The 20,273-nt window shown below is 31.5% G+C and overlaps 1 protein-coding gene across 6 annotated transcripts in view; it reads left to right on the top strand.

Annotated features, from left to right (window-relative positions):
- Positions 1 to 17,836, top strand: part of LOC111701559 (cAMP-specific 3',5'-cyclic phosphodiesterase 4C) — a 107,058-nt gene extending 89,222 nt beyond the window's left edge. For all 6 annotated transcript variants that reach the window (XM_023472892.1, XM_023472893.1, XM_023472895.1 and 3 more), the window contains 12 exons: positions 3,511 to 3,601; positions 5,277 to 5,418; positions 6,302 to 6,366; positions 7,298 to 7,344; positions 8,759 to 8,815; positions 11,526 to 11,609; positions 12,049 to 12,129; positions 12,785 to 12,890; positions 13,346 to 13,494; positions 14,044 to 14,166; positions 14,816 to 14,998; positions 16,257 to 17,836. In XM_023472892.1, the coding sequence (XP_023328660.1) occupies positions 3,511 to 3,601; positions 5,277 to 5,418; positions 6,302 to 6,366; positions 7,298 to 7,344; positions 8,759 to 8,815; positions 11,526 to 11,609; positions 12,049 to 12,129; positions 12,785 to 12,890; positions 13,346 to 13,494; positions 14,044 to 14,166; positions 14,816 to 14,998; positions 16,257 to 16,448 (1,320 nt within the window). In that variant the 3' untranslated portion in view covers positions 16,449 to 17,836. The remainder of the gene's footprint in view (positions 1 to 3,510; positions 3,602 to 5,276; positions 5,419 to 6,301; positions 6,367 to 7,297; positions 7,345 to 8,758; positions 8,816 to 11,525; positions 11,610 to 12,048; positions 12,130 to 12,784; positions 12,891 to 13,345; positions 13,495 to 14,043; positions 14,167 to 14,815; positions 14,999 to 16,256) is intronic.
- Positions 17,837 to 20,273: the final 2,437 nt, after the last annotated feature.

Genomic DNA, 20,273 nt, shown 5'->3' with positions numbered 1-20,273 from the left:
AAACAAGATTTATTGAACGCATAAAATGTTTGAATGTATGAAATATAAAGCTATAGTCTCGAGTAGAACACTTATGTAACATGATATAAGCTCAATTGAAGAAACCGATCTATAGATATTGATAGAAAACTTACATAGTCATTCGATCAGCCGCATACAAAATATATATTATGAAGTGTATTTCTTTAACAATTATGGCTTTTTTGTCTATTTTGTTTAATAGATAAGACACGTTTTTGTTGTAACTAAAATTAATCCAGGGAAGGTTTATGATTGGTCAGAATTAAAAAATTCTCGCCTCGAAATAATTATAATAATCTTTGAAATTTTTGAATTTTTATTATTTGAAAATGTAAGAAAGGTTGGCAACTTTAAGTTTAGATGATTACCAAAAATTGACGCAAAGCGCCCTGTAGACCCAGTTGATATAAATATTATGTATGATAATTTATGATCCGAGAAAGAGCATTTGACTTTATTTTGACGAAATAAAAAAACAAGAGCTAAAGGTCACATTTATCCTCTACATAAATGCGTGTCTCTCGCTTTCCTTTTAAACAAATTGAAAATTTTCATCCATTTTATTTTTTACATTCTGAGCTCTTTATAGATCATTTTTATAGAATGATTTACTATTTTTTCAGGAACTTTCATGTGTTAATAAGTTTTAAAACAAATTTTATGAATTGAGAGGAACAATGCATAATTACACAAGCATGAACAAGGAAGCGGTGTAACCATTCAAATATATATATTTATAAATTATTTATTAAGATAAAGGGTTAGGACAAAGGATGGGACTCAGGGCATAGACGATTGTTTTTTTATTTCTAATATTCGAAATTTCACGGAATATAACATTTCCGTTTCTCTTTACCTATTCCTTTAATAAACAATAGACATTTTAGAAGACATTTTTCAACCAGAAGACGACAATCATAATACAGTTCGTCATAACTAAAAAGGTCTAGGTCGACATTAAAGTTAAATTCATTGTGGGTACCCCTGTACTGTATTATTATAAAATATAAAATAGCAAACAATTTGTCTAGACATTTTAATAGAGATATACAATTAGTACATTAAGCATAAAGTAACTGATTACTTGCCTCAACTTATAATTTTATCAATATCAATATATCTTGGAAAAGTGGTAGCATTATGATATTGTAAATTTGGTATGAATTACGCCGGTTTACACTGAATTATTAAAGGTTTGCACCTTCAGGACGCAAAGATATGGGGATTACAATATTAGAGTATGAGATGCATGATTGTTCCTTTGTCAAGTTGATGAAATGAATTTTGTAATTATCTTGCTAAATAGAATCTATATATTTCTTTAAAGAAAACTGTATCTCAGGGGGTTAGAATTCAATGAGAGAATTGATGGATAGTGATGTGCATCTCCTTTTCTTTTTTAAAACAAATTCACAAGAATTAAGATGTGTTATAATATATATCAAGATTGTATTCCCTATTAGTTTACTTTGATAACATTGTGTACATTTTTACTTTCACATAAGACATAGTAGAACCTTGTGAAATAGAAAGACGCCAAATTTATCTACATATATACTTTGCTTCTCTGTTTGGGTGTCTGTTTGTTTGTATCCAATAAACGTCAAAACAGCTGAACCGATCGGGCCCAAACTTTGTGTGGGACCTCACATGGCACCAGGGATGGTTTATAAATGATAAAAATAAAAAAAGCCTTCAACAAAATTAAATTTTCATTAGATTTAAAAATCCACGAAATTTTTTTTATATAATCCGGGAACTTTTTTGTTTTTGTTTTACAATGTTTAGAAAATGTTCACAATTAAAAGAGAAGACTGGCGGGAAGCAACCTGAAAGCCTAGTAGTGATTAAAAATAGTCATTTGCATTGAAATGCAGTAATGAATGGTGCAGTGTTTAAACACCCATTTTACTTTTAAAACTATTTACTTTAAAACAACATCAAATACACATAAGATTGCTGGAAGGTCGTCTTCATATTCCAGGGTCCCACTGTAGTTAAGGCTAAAATAACAAAAAATATAAAAGATTAAAAAATTAGTTTTGATAAATAATTTTATAAAATTAAGAATATATTTATGATTAAACGCAAAATATAGGATAACAACTAAGATTCTTGTAGAATGCTAATCCTCTTAATACGAAAAACCTTAAATATTAAAAAAAAAATTTAAATCTTAATAACAATACCCAACTCTAATGATGACGTGAAAAGGAATTGTTTGATGACGTAGCTCTTATATCTGACGACTCAGCAATGAAAGAGCGAACACCCATTTGACAGATTGTTCTATTACAGTTTTAAATTTTTAAATTCATTGTTTACTTGCAATAAAAATAATATTTAATGCTTTATTCCCTGAGTTTTAGTTTATTTTGTTCATTGCTAACTTTTCACAGCTTTTTTCTTTGTCATCAAGAGTTAGTTACTTTTCTTTTACAAATAGTTTTCTATTTGGATATTCTAGAATCCCTTCCTAAATAATGCAAAGGAATTGAGTCTTTGCCACAAATTCAGTTTTTGTAACACTTATTTCTCTGTAACCTTATTGCGTAAGCCTTTGATATTTCAAATTTACATTATTTGATCTTATAGCACTCATAGTTTGAAATATTAAAGGTCTACGACATTGGGTTGTAATTATATTGAAATTAGAAAATCAGAGTTTGTTACAAAAACTCAATTCCTTTAAGAGAACTTGCATTACAAATAACTACCCAAGAGGCTGGCAGTGGTGATTACAAAGAAGAAAAAATTTATCTTAAAAAATGATTATTAAACTCTTGTTTTAAAATGTTAATATTTTTTTAGTTAGGAATTAAAATTCAAGGAACAAAATATGAAAGTGTATGATATTTATATCTAAATATAATATTGTTGCAAATGACAAATTTTTAGTAAAAGTTTGACGCATGGATCTTTCATATTTGACAAGTCATTTGTTATGTATAATTATATTTTATGCGGAGATAAAAATAAATCTATGTATTATATGTATATATCCAAATATACCCTCTACAATAGTTTTTTGTTCAAGCCCCGCCAACCACTGCTCCGTAAATCCCTGATGATTGGGTAATGAAATAGGGACCAGAGAGCTCAACCAACTCATTACAAGTTGAGGGCCTTGCATAATGCTCAAGTGCTCAAGTTCAGCGAACTAAACGAACAAATAATATCCATAGACACAGTGTTTTGTCCTATTAGGACTCATCTGTATGGCTCAATTCGTCAGTTTTTGATTTTGCTGTTGATGGGCTTGAACTGTGAATCCTTGAATTATATATATACATATTGTTTGATTATATAAAGTTCACATATTTCACATCTGTGAATAACCCGCCTTAAAGTGACATATGTAGACTAATTTAAAGTGAGCCGCCATAGAGTGGCATATTCAATTCACAACGGTACCCTGGGGGCTCCATGGCATATTAGTAAGTCACAACAATTTTTTTCTTGATGAGTTCTAATATATCTTTATTTTAGTTTAAACGTATGCTGAACAAAGAGCTGAGCCACTTCTCGGAGTCTAAATCCGGGAACCAAGTTTCAGAATATATCTGCAATACATTCTTAGGTAGGCCATTATTAGGGCAGTTAGGTCCTTTATATTACGTTCTTAGGAATTGTAAGGCATTTTTTTATAGATTATTCACGTAGAAATTTTTTTAGCAGGTGTTTCAGCGAGCCCTGAAAGCGCTGTGAGTTAATAATCAGACATTTAAACCAGACAAACAGAAAGCTTATTCACAAACACAGCCCAAAAACCCTCCTTCATCTTCAAATGAAAGCACTGTAAGCTAGAAAAGAAAGCACTGTAAGCTAAAAAATCAGATATTTAAACTACAAAACAGTAAACTGATACACAGTATACAGTACTCACCGATTCTTCCTCTATAAATGAAAGCACTGTGGGCTAAAAATCAGATATTTAAACTAGACAAACAGAAAACTAATACAAGTTGGTTTTACCTAATGTGGAAACATTATCACGAAAAGCCTACCTACTAACTAGACATAAATATTAGACTCTAATTTCACCAAATCATGACAAGAACACTTTCTTTGAGAACAGCTCAAATATTTGAGGAACGATTTAAATTCTAATTCAAAATATTAGTTTTTTTTCTGAGGTTGAAACTTTTATTTAATATTGCGCTAATCTACAAAAGCTGAATTGGATAATCAGGATGAAAACTTTTAATTTGAAGAAATTGTCTGAAAGCCAGCTTTGTTTTTTTTTTCACCCAGGATTAACCTGGGAAAGGTCCATTCGTTTTCTTCTATTTCTTCAATCGCGTTTTGTTCTTTAATTAAACTATCCATAATCTTGCAGGGTTATGTCTTTATAAATTTTTTCATTGAAATCGCTGATGCCAACAAAAAAGTATAATATAGGGCGCTACGACATCTGCTCTATTTCCATTTGCTCTATGGCCATTTGCTCTAGTGCCATTTGCTCTATTAACCATTTGCTCTATAGCTCATAGATTACGACGTTTGCTCTATATGTCATCTGCTCTATACGTCAATTGATCTATGACATAACACGTCATTTGCTCTATACACATTTTTATGACTGTGATGGTCCAATTGCTCTACTCAACATTTGCTCTATGAGTAATCACGTCATTTGCTCTATAAACATATTTTACAAGCATCTAATCACATTAAAACTATATTTTTACAATTTTACATTTTACAATTCTTCCTACAGTTTCATTATTCCACCAACTTCCTGGAGATAGTTTTGTTTGTCTGGTATTTGTGCATATTGTGAGACCAAGCTAAATATAGTTTTCACCACATATTAGGTTTTTTTACCCCTCTTATTATTGAGCAGTCTCTCTGTCATGATGAACTTTGAAGAACTGATTAAAACTGCAATTTGCGAATTTTCAAAAAAAAACCGCATTTCAGAGTCAAGTTACGCTCAGGAATTCCAATGAAAGCTATTTTGTAGTGTATTTTTAGGTTATAGAGCAAATGACGTGTTTAGTCATAGAGCAAATGAGGTATAGAGCAGATTGAATATAGAGCAAATGACGTATAGAGCAAATGACTTGATAGATCAAATGGAACTAGAGCAAATGGCCATAGAGCAAATGGAAATAGAGCAGATGTCGTAGCGCCATAATATAGATAGAAACATTGAAATTTTTGTTTTTAATCGGTCAAATCCTGATCAGAAGTCACAGCTTGACCATAAAGGATTTTCTGAAGGGATTAACTAAACTCCATCTCTATTCTAGATAAGGACCAGGACGTGGATGTGCGAAGTGAGCAGGTTGATGGAGCTGTAGGAGATGATGGAGCCAAGTATGGAGATGATGGTAGTAAGGTTATGTCCATCATCACCGGAGTTGGGAATAAGTCCCTAGAGCACGCCAATAGGTATTGTCGTCTTATTTATCAATAAAATGACGACGACTTTCTATTTACATTTTTGATTTCTACGCAATTACAACTAATTAGAAGAGCATATCATTTTGATATGAATAAAGGAAGAACTTTCGACAGTGGGAAAACATACTTTACTGGGAGGGGGGGGGGGGGTCCAACTCTACTTTTGCAGTGTAAAAACCTCTCATATATTTTTATTTACTGGGAACCCGTGTTTGATAAAGAATATCTATTCCTTGTTAGATTAGACAGGATCAATCTTCAATTAGAAACTGCAACCTTGCCAAATTCTTGCAAAAACACTTTCGTAATTTGCACCTTGCCTAGCTATCCTCACGGAAAATGTACTCTTTATAACTGATGGGGGAAAAAGTCTGAATAAAAAAGTGAAAGTAGTAAAATTCTTATTGATGGATCACGGGATAGAGATTTTTCATCAGGAATTAGGAGTAAATATAAGTTGCATTCAATCCGTACTCAGTACTCAAACATATGATCTCTTTTTTTAAATAAATAGTTGCAAAATTTATTATAAAACATTTAGCAAAATTCCAGCTTGATTTGATCTGCCTGTACCCTGTACCCAGTACACCGCACCCTGAACCTTATACCCTGTACCCTTTACCCTGTACCTGTACCCTGTACCCAGTACTCTGCACCCTGAACCTTGTACCCTGTACCCTGTACCTGTACTTTGTGCCCTGTACCCTGTACCTTTTACCCTTTACCCTGCACCCTGTATCCTGTACCTGTACCCTGTATCCTGTACCTGTACCCTGTACCCTGTAATATGTACCAATTTTACCCTGTACCCTGCACTCTGTATGGTGAACTCTGTACTGTAAACCTTCTTAACCTGGTTGTTAATGTTAAGTGTATCTCTGTTGAGTTCTGGATTGCCTAAGTTTGGTGTTCTGACAACACATGAAGAGGAATTAGGTAAACATACGTAAACACATATATTAATGATCATCTTAAAGGGACAGACCGGTTATGTAAAGTAGTTGAACTGAGTATGCAGTGTTGTGGACAAATTCTCTAGGATTCATTTGAGACATATACAACTTTTTAAAGATCTGTAAATCCTTAGTTTGAGCGCAAAGTCGATGTTCAAAATCGTACTTTTGGGTGAATACGTTTTCAGATTGTTTTTTTTCAATTGTTAAATAACAACGACAAAAAATGTAAAAAATTCTACAGTAATCATCGAAAATAAGTAATCTTGTTCAATTATAAGTTTATATTTTCTCATTATTCTGGTTTCTCATTTTTCACAAATCTGCAGATTTTCTGGAATTATTATTGAAAAGAAGACATTTAAAGAAATTGAAGAAATCTGCGAATAAATTCAAAGAAAATAAGCAATGTAATATAATGATGAAAACGAAATAATTGATTCTAGCATTGATTTTTCTTTTGAGAAATATGTTCCTAACCATCTAATTAGATTACTTTATTTTTACTTTATTCACTTTACTTTACTTTATTTACTTTATTTTTACTTAATTTTTCGTCGTCGTTATTTAATAATTTTAAAAAACCCGATTAAATTAAGTTTACTCTATATCTCGAAGGTTTTGCCTTTCTAGATTATATTTTGTCCCTCGCTGAAGCTCGCTAAAATCAAATAACAGTGTTATAAATAGTTAATAACGTATTTAAGGTTATTTTATGCTTTACATTTACATTTAAAATTATTTCCACATTTTTCTACCTCTTTTCTCCTAATATTTGGTATTGATTTATTGTTTCAATATTTTGGCTTTCTTTCCGTTTGTTCCGTTTTATTTTGAATTTTCTTCTTTTTTATAATCTTAATTTTCCTGGACTTTAAAGAGTTTGCTTCTTCTTAACTACGTTCTTTTTTCAGGTGAATGTCTGGAGCACGTTGATCAATGGGGGCTGGATATCTTTAAGGAAATTTAACAATTTAAAAATGTATTCTTTTTTCATGAAAACATAATTAATAAAAATTATGCTATACTCTTTATTCGCCATATGAGGTTTAATTGAACACAAATTAAAATTTGTAACTGAAACCTCAAATATCCAAAATATAATTTTTAGTAAAATCTAAATTTATAAATCACTCGTACAATTCGTATTTTCTTCGTTAAGGTGATTGTTAAGATATTTTTGTAATTCATACCAATTACTAGATTACAAAATTATTTTCATAGACTTATTTAAATTAAAAGGAATGTACACATAAACTTAAATCACCCTCTTCCTTAAAGTGATTAAGCCATAATTTCTCTATCAAAGTTATTTATTTTAATTGTGTTTTCTGTGTTAAGTGACTTGCGCATTTCTATCTTTTTTGAACCTATAAAAACGACGATAGCTTCCACATTATTGATCAGATACATGTTTAAAGGATATCGTCCGGAATCTGACATGCTTCCTTTAATTGGAAGGTCACCATGGAAACCACAGCCCCCTTTAACAAGTAAAATGCCAGAATCACCACGATGATGTCCTTTTTTCTCTCTTGGAAAAATTGATAATTTATTATTGTGATTTCTCTTTAAAACTGCAGCAGAGAAAATAAGGGAATCGACAAAATAAAGGTTAAATGGGTACCGTTGTGAATCGACATAATAAAGGTTAAATGGATATCGTTGTGAATTGACATAATAAAGGTTAAACGGGTACCGTTGTGAATTGACATAATAAAGGTTAAACGGGTTACCGTTGTGAATTGACATAATGAAGGTTAAACGGGTACCGTTGTGAATTGACATAATAAACGGGTACCGTTGTGAATTGACATAATAAAGGTTAAATGGGTACCGTTGTGAATCGACATAATAAAGGTTAAATGGGTACCGTTGTGAATCGACATAATAAAGGTTAAATGGGTACCGTTGTGNAACCTGGGGATCCAGTAGGTTAAACGGGTACCGTTGTGAATTGACATAATAAAGGTTAAATGGGTACCGTTGTGAATCGACATAATAAAGGTTAGATGGGCACCGTTGTGAATCGACATAATAAAGGTTAAATGGGTACCGTTGTGAATCGAACATTAAACCAATTTATTGGGGATCACTTAAGATTGTATTTACAATAACTTCAGGCAACTTAAACTTCAGCTAAAACATTTTTTTAAATTACTACTCTGCACATGAGTACCCTTCACAACATAATCTAATAATTGAAGAGAAAGATATCTTAGTTCTTGATTTTTTGCTTTCCTACTTTTCTAAAGATTAATTTTGGAGTTCTAGAGTACTCAAGAAATGACCGAAATGTATATAAAAATTCAAAATCTATTATGAAAATATTAAAATTAGTTCTATTTTGAAAACTTGTTTAAATGTTTGATTAGGTTTCTGTATTATCCAACAGTCGACCTTTAACAGCTGTAACCTACACAATCTTCAGGGTAAGATATTTAAAAAAAAAGTTTAAAAACAAATAAAACTTTATCCTTTGAAAAATGAATCTAAAACTAGAAAGGAAATAACTCTAGGCAATAGGTATCAATATAGTAACGGGCTCTGTGAGTCGGGTTCAAGTGTAGGGACAAGACCCGCCAGTCTCGGGGGTGCAAAGATTTTCGGAATTTTAAAGTTGTCGGATCTTGGCAAGATTCGAGGACCAGTTAGCCTAGGGAATGTAGAGGGTACCCTGAACGTTTCAGCCTGATCCCTTGAGAACGTGAAGTGAGGCTAGAAATACAATTTGATGCTAGTCCCGGGGTGCAATAAACTGAACTTGCCTTGGATTTTCAAAGATTCGAGGACCAGATAGGCAGCCTCCTGTTCCAAAAATGTGCCTGCCAGCCAGATCGCTTCACGTACGAGGGTGTTAGAGCGTCGGGAAACCCGTCGGTCGGGGGGTGCAATTTATACTATAAAATAAATGAATGAATTAATCACAAATTAGACTAACAAAGAGGACGCAAAATTGAGGACTCAAAATTAAGGACGCATATTGAGAACGCAATATTGAGAGCGAAAAACTGAGGACACATATTGAGAACGAAAAATTTAGGACTCAAAATTAAGACGCAAATTGAGATTGCAAATTGGAAACGCAAATTTAGGACACAGTGCAAAAGTATATTCAAAGATTCCTTGTGTAAACTTTGCTGAGACTTTAGACCATCTTTGACAGAAAATTATGTAATCTATAGCTGAGACTTAAGAATATTCTTACATAATGAAAGTTTTAAGAACAAGTTTAGAAAGTAAAAACTTTTATGATTACTTACAAAATTGTATGTGATCTAACTATACAGACTGAACATTGGTCTGGGATTAAATATTTGAAAGACTTAACCCTATCCCTGCTGGGGTACTTGAAAACCAGGATACGCTGGGGGGGGGGTCAATTTGACCCCCCCCCCTCTAAATTCCATGTTTTATGTCCAAATATGACAAATGATACATCATTAGAAAGCTCTTGTGCTCTACTTTTAGAATCTGCAAAAGAATTTGCAAATTTGCAAAAATTGAATTTTTTATCGCAAAATCCAGTTTTATAGTAAAAATGTTTGCAAAAAAAAAATTTGTCCAAAAAATGAAAAAATTATACATTTTTGAAAAGCCCTTGACCATGCCATTTCAAATATGCAAAAATTTTTGCAAAATTTTAAATAACCTGATTTTTAATCAAGAAAAACTAAAAATGTTCAAATTTCCTTTGACAGGTTGTTTGCAAAAAATTTGCAATTTTTTTCGCAAAACTTGTGCAATCCGTTTCCTTATGTCATAGGCTTTCCAAAAAGCTAAATTTTATCAAAATCTGACAAGTGAAAGTGGGTCAAAACAAAGATTTAGTTTGGTACAGGCAAAAGCAGTCATTCAGGCAGTGTGCCTGAGGACTCAGGCAGTTAGTATTAAAGCCCGGTTTTAGGCCTAAAGGGAGGGCTTTGGGTTTGTAAGAAAAGTCAGAAAATTTCAACAGCCTCAGACCAATACTTTTTGAGTTATGTAAAAAAAACTACAGGGGGGGTCAAATTGACCCCCCCCCCCCAGCAGGAATAGGGTTAAAAACTCTTCCAAGTTTAGATTTGTTTTAATAATCATTAACGTGTCCTGCAACCTGGATCAATTTTAAACTTTAAATACCAGTCGATTCTTCAACCCAGAGCAACAATCTATACTTGACCTTTAAATCTCAATTTGTTAAAAACCGGTTAATTCTTGAACCTAGAGATCCAGTTCATTCTTAATCCTGTAGGTTCAGAATATTTGAACCTGTGTGTTTAGCTAATTCTCGAACCTATAGGTTCAGTAAATTCTTTAACTTATAGGTTCGGTTAATTCTTGGTCCTATAGGTTTAGTAAATTGTATGTCCAGATAATTCTTAAAAACCATATAAGTTAAGTGAATTTTTAACCGACACAGGCTTAGTTAGTTTTTGAACCTGTAAGTTCAGTTAATTTTTTAACCTGGGGATCCAGTCTTGAATCCTTAGGTTCATATTATTTCTTGAATCTAATAAGAACTATAATGATTTTAACTTCTCATTCTCTCATTTTTATATTAGCTAAGATTAATTTTAAAATTTAAATTTTGATTTGAGAGTAATAACTACGTCGCAGGGATAGTGTTGTGTGGTGAACTATAAATGTATCGATTTTATATTACAGCTCTACAATTGGATTGTTATTTATAAATTCTATTTTTAAACTTACTTTTTTTTAAACGCAGTGGACTAACAATTTTTATTAAAATTCGATGAGCCTAAAACTAATAAAGGGATTATAATAATATATATAATAATATAATAATAGATTAAATGCTAAGTTTCAGATGATAAAAGAAACTGAACATTTGCTTCAATTTAAAATCTCTATGTATTTTTAACCTGAGGGTGAACACCTTCAATATTTTACACTTTGACGATTTGATCTAGCAAAATCATAGTTTAAAATATCTAAGACATCAGGTTGCAAAGAGATATATAGATTATAAAAGAATTCTTTAAACCTAAGTTCCTATACCAATAAGAAGTAAAAATCTGTAAACCTGTTTTTTTTGTTCAAAGCACACTGAAAACTTCTTTTCATTTGAAGTACTGGCCTGACTTCTTCTTCTAGGGAGATTTATGTGACCTTACTTAAATAAATTTATAATTTGTTTAGGATCGTGACCTATTGAAGATCTTCAAGATCCCTTGCGAGAAACTTGTCTCCTTACTCCTTACTTTAGAGGATCACTATCTCAAGGTGATATAAAAATAACATTATTTAGTTCATCGAAATTATTAATATTTATCAAAAATACACTTTAGACTTTTAAAAAGCCTTTGGCCAACAAAGGAAAAATTAATTTTTAAATGATGAAAACACAAAATAGTGTAAACAGGGGAAGGGTTTATATGTTCAAATGGAATCCCTATGTAAAGAGTTGAATGCCCAATTCACAACGGTACCTTTTAAGCATAAAACACAGTAATCACCGTTTTTCCATTTGGAATCTTGTTAAATTCTGTAAATTTTGTAAATTTTGATCGTCTTTACTGAAATAATCTGCAAGTTACTTTTACAGAGAAACCACAGACGAAGGTTTTAAGGGTTCATTTGTGCATCAAGCATGCCATACTGTAAATTGTGGGTGACTTGAAATAACGTTGACAGTCCCTTTAAATGCATATTAATTATCTAGGATATTCCTTATCATAACAGTGTACATGCAGCAGATGTTACTCTATCCATGAATACTCTTCTATCCTCACCGGCGCTAGAGGTAATAATTTCATCAAGTTAGAGCAAAACATGTTTTACCTTTCAATACTGAGGGTTGACATCACCAAGAAAACCAATGCACCTTTTCATTTTACTTCACTGTCACCATAATAACATATAATACAGTGTGCAATGTACTGTGTGTATAACATTGTGCAATATATTTTTAATTTTTATGTAATAATTTTTCTTATTTTAGTCGTTTTTACACCGCTAGAGATTATGATAACCAAATAGATTATCAAGTAAAATAGGTGGCAACAGAGAAATGGACCCATTATACACAACGTCACAAGTGTCAAAAATAACAAGGAAAACGAAATGTTCTCAAATTAGTTAAAATGCTTTCCAAGATTAAATAAAAAAGTGTAAAAACAGAAACTAAAGAAAACATAAAAATGCACTTATTTTACTGGAGGTTAAGTACTTTATTCTAAAATTATCACTATTATTAATAATTTTGTCGGACACAAAAACTGAATTGGCACTTGTGACGTCAGAATACAGCTGTACTGAGAGTGTACACATTTTACGTTGCCATTTATTGAACTAGAATCTATTTGATGATAACATATAGTACAGTGTACAGTATACAGTGTGTATAACATTGTGCAATATATTTTTTATTTTTATGTATTAATTTTTTTCTTTTTTAGTCGGTTTTTACACCGCTAGAGATTATGACTGCAATATTCTCAGCTGCCATTCACGACGTGGATCATCCAGGACTCACTAATCAGTATCTTATTAATACTAGCTCGGGTAGGTTGATCATCCAGGACTCACTAATCAGTATCTTATTAATATTAGCTCAGGTATGTTGATCATCCAGGACTCACTAATCAGTATCTTATTAATACTAGCTCGGGTAGGTTAATCATCCAGGACTTGCTAATCAGTATCTTATTAATACTAGCTCAGGTAGGTGGATCATCCAGGACTCACTAATCAGTATCTTATTAACACTAGCTCAGGTAGGTTAATCATCCAGGACTCACTAATCAGTATCTTATTAATACTAGCTCAGGTATGTGGATCATCCAGGCCTCACTGATCAATATCTTATTTATACTAGCTCAGGTAAATTGATCATCCAGCACTCACTAATCAGTATCTTATTAATACTAGCTCAGGTAGGTTGATCATCCAGGATTCACTAATCAGTATCTAAAAGTTACATGATGATATATTGGCATTTACATGATGATATATTGTAGAGTTAGCCCTGATGTATAATGATGAGAGCGTATTAGAGAACCATCATCTAGCTGTAGCATTCAAGCTCCTCCAGAACCCAGACTGTGATATATTCATAAACCTCAACAAGAAGCAGAAGCAGACCCTTAGGAAGATGGTCATTGATATGGTAAGCATATGGTATAACCGTTTACTAAACAGAGATACTAGAAATATTGGTTTACTGCACAAAAAGCAACATTTTTTGTTATTTTATGTAGAAAAAAATTTCTGACAGTTTCGTCTTAGGAAAAAACTGAGAAGAAGTTTTTAAAAATATCGTTGTGAATCACAAATGGCCTTGACGTAAATTTTGCAAAGAAAATATCTAAAGTTAAGTGATTTTTTTCCAATTAAGAGAGAAAAACAAAAATTCTGTATTATCAATGAAAGAATATGAAATTATTGTTGATTGTTAAAGGGAGCAGAATATGGTAGTTTTTGCTAGTGCAATTAAATTTACCACTTTATTTTTGTAAAATCATTAAAGAAATTAGCGGGCTTTGTCGGAACTCTTTAGCAAGATATTGTTTTAAATAAAAATGAGTTTCTTTAAAATATTTTTCTTTTCGTCAATCTTTCTTTGACGGTAAATTTTTCTATTGAAAATTATAATAATACTGAATAATAATGAAGAGAAAAATTTAAAAACAAAAAATCTTAAAAGTAATAATTTAAGGTTCTCGCCACTGACATGTCTAAACATATGAGTTTGCTCGCAGACTTGAAAACTATGGTAGAAACTAAAAAAGTTGCTGGAAGTGGTGTTTTACTACTAGACAACTATACAGATAGAATACAGGTGAGTTAAAGATTTAAAGGTTTAAAGGGTTAAAGGTTTAAAGGTTTAAAGGTTTAAAGGTTTAAAGGTTTAAAGGTTTAAAGGTTTAAAGGTTTAAAGGGTTAAAGGTTTAAAGGTTTAAAGGTTTAAAGGTTTAAAGGTTTAAAGGTTTAAAGGTTTAAAGGTTTAACGGTTTAAAGGTTTAAAGGTTTAATGTTTAAGGGTTGAAAGGTTTAAAGGTTTAAGGTTTAAGGGTTGAAAGGTTTAAAGGGAGTGTTCGCGAAAAATGAAAGTGGGTATAGGCTTACGGCGATAAATAATCGCTTCTGATCGCTACTAATCATACTCACTATCGGTTGCGTTTATATGAAGAAAATTGTTAAAAACGTAACATACTGAAGAACGGAGCGTTTATACAAATTGAGGATCGTAAAAAAATCAAATTTATATCAAACAAATAATTTAGATATTAAATCCTGTAAAATTAAATCCTACGTAGATTCCTTACAAATTCAGAAAGTTGCAACATACGACTGGGATCGTAAAAAAATCAATTTAATTCCAAACAAAGCATTCAGATATTACAACTTATAGTCATCGATCATTTTTTAACTTTTTAACGTTCATTAGCTGATTTAAATAAATTGTTATTTATTGTATTTTTGTTTAGGTTCTACAAAATATGGTTCACTGTGCTGATCTATCCAACCCCACCAAACCCCTGGATTTATACAGACAGTGGTGTGATAGGATCATGGAGGAGTTCTTCCAGCAGGGGGATAAGGAGAGAGAGGCAGGGTTGGATATCTCTCCTATGTGTGATAGGTTCAATGCAACCATAGAGAAATCTCAGGTTAGGATAGGTATAATGCAATCATAGAGAAATCTCAGGTTAGGATAGATTCAATTCTACCATTGAGAAAACTCAGGTTAGGATAGGTATAATGCAATCATAGAGAAATCTCAGGTTAGGATAGATTCAATTCTACCATTGAGAAATCTCAGGTTAGGATAGGTATAATGCAATCATAGAGATATTTTAGGTTAGGATAGGTATAATGCAATCATGAAGAAAACTCTACAAAATATGAATAAAAACTAATAAAGCTGTAAGATTAAGATAAACACTTAAAAACCTGGAAAAGAAATAAATTAAATCTATCTTCTCTCAATAAGACGTATATTCCACTTAATTCTAATTAATTAACTTAATTTGCTTTTTAGAAAATCTTAAACCTAAAGATAAACAAACAACAATATTTTTCCAATCATTGTTTTTTTTCTTTTCAATATTTCTGTTCTTAAATTATATGTATTGTACAAACGTAAAAGCAATCAGAACCTTTAAATATATCTATTTTTTAAAACATTTAAATATTTTGAATTCAAATAAATAAGATTTATTTGTGATTTATTCCAGGTCTTTTTGAATTTGTTGATTTATGATATATATTATTTATGGCAAGACTTGAATTCTTAACAGAAATGTTTCAAATGATAGAATAATTCCAATTACTGGGAAACGAAACTTTAAAACTCTGCGCACAAAAAATTCTAAAATGATTTTTCATATTTGATCAACTTTAAGATGTGGGATACATATGGCAAAAATTGACAAAAATTAAATAAGAGATTTGCACACTTTTTGCAATGTCATCTCCCAAGAAAAATAATCTTAGTAGACATTTACTTTTAATGAAAAAGTAAAAGGTAAAGGAAGGTTTTATAATGAGGTTGATAAGAATTCCTAATTGAAAATATATGATACCTGTAACTGAGAGTTTTTTTAGCGAAAATAGAAAATAAAAAGAATTAATTTTGGTTGTCACGTAAAACTAACTACAATGAAGTATATCCTGTCTGTCTATTTACAGTCATATTTTCATCTCTTCTTCAAAGTAGTTTAATATTAAAAATAATTAACATTGTAAACAAGAAAAATCTTCATATTTTGGGTTCCAAAGTTAAGGCTCATTGACTCAATGACCCCCTAATTTACCGTACAGTGCACAAAAAAAGTTACAAACCCGCAATTTATTTTCTTAGCATATGTTCTATCATATTATATCACAAAAGGACAAAAAAATCGTAAATCCTTTTTTAATTCTTAGGTTGGATTCATTGACTACATCGTTCATCCCTTGTGGGAGACCTGGGCTGATCTAGTTCATCCTGATGCCCAGGATATCCTGGATGCTCTGGAGGATAACAGGGACTGGTATCAGTCCCAGATACCAGTCAGTCCATCCTCCTCGTCTATTCAGCTTAAACAAGACGAAGATAATTATCCATCAGAGGAATAAACAGGAGTAAGACTGAAAATATCATATCATGTTCTCAAACCCAATTTATGGATTCATTCATGGTCCCCACTCCTCATCTCACTTCTCCATTATCCGTCTTGTTCCTATTCCTAGTCCGGATACAGTTACAGATACTCCATTCTCCGTCCTATCTTAATCCTCCTATTCCAGATACAGATACTTCATTCTACGTCCTATCCTACCCTCCTACTCCGGATACAGATTTTCTATTCTCCGTACATCCTACTTCTCCTATTCCAGATACAGATTCTCCATTCTGCGCCCTATCCTACTCCTCCTACTCCAGATACAGATACTAATTTTCTGTCCTATTTTACTCCTCCTACTCAAGATACAAATTCTCCATTCTCTGTTCTATACTACTCATTCTACTCCGGATACAGATTCTCCATTCTCCGTCCTATACTACTCCTTCTATTCCAGATAGAGATACATCATTCTCCTTACTATACTACTCCGTCCACCTTTTTTAATTCTCATCAAGCTACCTTCCTTCTTCCATTTCTACCAAAGATACGGATTTCTCCATTCTCCGTTCTAAGCTTATCTTTAGTCTTACCAACTCAAATTATACTTTCCTACTTCTACCTAAATAAAGATAATATCTCTACCCAGTACCATACTCCTATTCCTACTCAGATACAGATTTACTTCCTTATCTCACCACCTTAACTTCTCTACTTATTCTCCTACCTAGAGAGAATCTCAAATCCTGTATGAAAACTGAACCTAAAGAAGGTGTACTTGTCTAAATGTACGTATATTGTTCAAATAGTGATATACTGTACAGTGTACAGAACAACCTGGAGGTTGATAAACAATAAATATATAGATTGTGGACAAATCTACATCTATATTTCTTTACATAATGGAATTTAAAGAATGAAACCGGGCTCAAAAAGTCATCAGCTTTTTGTAAATGTTACTTTGTGCCAAATTAGCTAGCACATTTATGGGTGTGCCAAATTAGCTAGCACATTTAAAGGTGTGCCAAATTAATTTGCACATTAATAGATTTGCTAAAATTGTTATCTATCCTGACTTATTTCTAAAAAAAGCTTTATATTAGCTCTACACACATTTCAAAAAGTAATTTATTCTAAAAATGGTTATTTCTTCATTTTCATATTTATGACAAGAGTAGGACTAGTATATCTGATTGTTTTTTTGTCTGTCCTAAAAATTGCCAGACAGTCGAATATAGTATATGTATTTTAAATCTCCGGGTAAAGTATAAAGCTCTGAACATTGGAAAGTTGTACAATAGGAAGTTTTACTTTGGGAAATTGAACATTAAAAGTTATGCATTAGTAAGTTATTTTTATACAGTAAAATGTTGTTCATGGGAATGTTATGCATTGTGAAGATATACATTGGGAAGTTATACATTGGGAAGTTATACATTGGGAAGTAATATATTGGGAATTTATACATTGGGAAGTTATATATTGGGAAGTTATACGTTGGGAAGTTGAAAATATTGGGAGGATAAACAGTAGAAGGTTTTATATAGCGGTTATATATTGGAAAGTTATAAATTGTAAAGTTGAGAAGTTTAACACTAAAAAGTCTGAAAATTGAAAATTTTTGCTTTGGGAAGATTTACATTGGAAAGGAATTGAGTCTTTGCCAGAAATTCAGTTTTTGTAAAACCTATATCTTTGCAACCTTATGATGTAAACCTTTGATATTTCAAACTTACATTATTTGATCTGATAGCATTCATAGTTTGAAATATTAAAGGTCTACGACATTGGCTTTGCAACGATATTGAAATTAGAAAATCCTAGTTTGTGGCAAAAACTCAATTCCTTTGTAAAGTGGAAATTTGTCCATTAAAAAATTTAAATTCCTTTGGAAAATTTTAAACAAGAAAAATATTTTTTGGAAAGTACCAATAGGCTTTGTTACTTGGAAGAACTTGTGTGTAGGAGAATAGTGTAAAACTTTAATGGGTTTCTCTACTAATAACCAGTTGTAGGTTTCCCTTTATAACATCTGAAATCCTTTAAAAATGTAAATAAATACATTTGATGGATCAAATGGATATATTTTTATTAGATATTATAATTGTTATCTGTTAAAAGTTTATATAATTGTGATATTGTTTATTTGTTAAAAAGAATTTACTGTTCATGTACAAAATACATATATATACATATATGTAATTGTACAATATACAACATATTATATGTACAAGTGACATCCGTGCCATACACAATTTTTCAAGGCTTCCTTCCATACTTTAATTGTACACTGTACAATGTACAGAATGAAGTTTTGTACAATGTTTAGCACATTAAATGTTGAATTAAACTCCACTGATCTAGATAAAGCTCAAAACTTCCAAGTTCAAAGTCCTAACTTATTGTATAACTCATAATATTCATATAATATTCATAAGTTCATAAGTCTTACTGGCCGTATGTCTGAAAATCGGCTCTAACCCTTAAAAACCCTGATCTAGCATCGTTTGGACTGCACATTCAGTGCAGGAGTAGAATTTCTTGCATAGTTTTATACACGTATATCACACTTCTCCGCTTTTATAAATTGTAAAGACTGCAAAGGTTGGCACATCTCGGATATTCAAATGTACTCTGGTGGGGCGAGATATATTTGCAGATTATGTATGTCCATGTACACATGTACACTGTACATGAACAGTATGATTCTCTTTGGTTCTCCTATTCAAAAACACAGATGAGAATACCGCGGGCGGTATTTTCATTACAATACTATGACTATGTGTTATTGTAACTAAATAGTAAACTAACTATGTATAAATAGAATATATATATATGGATATTTTTGGAAATTTATTAAAATGTTTAAAATTAGAGATGTTACAGAATATTTCACGTATTTCATTTGGACCGACGTATTATTTGAATCAACTTTCTTTGCGGTCAGAACTCTTCTTTTTATTTCTTTTTGTTGTTTTCTTTAAAAGTTTTTGATAAAAGTTTATTCCAAAATTGCGGAAAATCGGGTTTTAACTGCATGGGGGATTATCACATCATAGTTTCAGTAGAAGTACATATTTCCAATTACTGATAGCGCCGATTGAAGGATTCATAACTCTGATCGATTGAATAATGAAATAAATAGAAAGATAGATGTTACCGCTATGCTATTTATGTTGGTTCAGAATAGTCAACAAACACACGACTGAACCCTGATGATTGGATCAGGCGCTAATGGACTCGACATACAGGAGTGATCATGCTAGGTAACAAAAGCAGGGAAGTTAATTTCAGTTTAGAATATTTTTACACAATAATTCTATAGGCCAGTTAATGAAATTTCAGAAAAACCAAAAGATCAAGTTCTTGCCGAAGGAAATTTTCTATATATCTATTATTTGTCGAAAGATGTAAAGAATTGAACCTTAATATTCTATAATGTCATGGTTGTAGGACTACAAATTGAGTTTATATATATATATATAAATAATACCAGGCTTTTAGGGCGCTTCACGCCTTTCTTCTTTTTTAACTTTAATAATTTATTTTATTTAAATTTTACAATATTTTTAAATATTCATATGATATCAGATGGAAATATTTGAGATTTCTATATTTCTTGTTATTCATTTTTTTCTTGTTGGTCCATCCTTCAATCATACTTCGGCTAATTTTGAAAATAAAAAGAAATAATTTTGTTGGATGTCCTTGTAGTTTGCCGTGTTACAAGTAAGAACTATTTTTAAATGATCTTGCTTTTTTTCTGAGCCATCAATTTGAAATTGCTGAGTATCTTGCTTTCTTTCTTCTGAACTCTGTATACTATTGCATCCTTATT

Source organism: Eurytemora carolleeae, unplaced genomic scaffold, assembly GCF_000591075.1.
Source record: "Eurytemora carolleeae unplaced genomic scaffold, Eaff_2.0 scaffold151, whole genome shotgun sequence".
In the NCBI taxonomy this organism is placed as follows: domain Eukaryota; kingdom Metazoa; phylum Arthropoda; class Copepoda; order Calanoida; family Temoridae; genus Eurytemora; species Eurytemora carolleeae.
The sequence above is the reverse complement of the archived record's forward strand: the minus strand, read 5'-3'. Positions and strand labels throughout refer to the sequence as shown.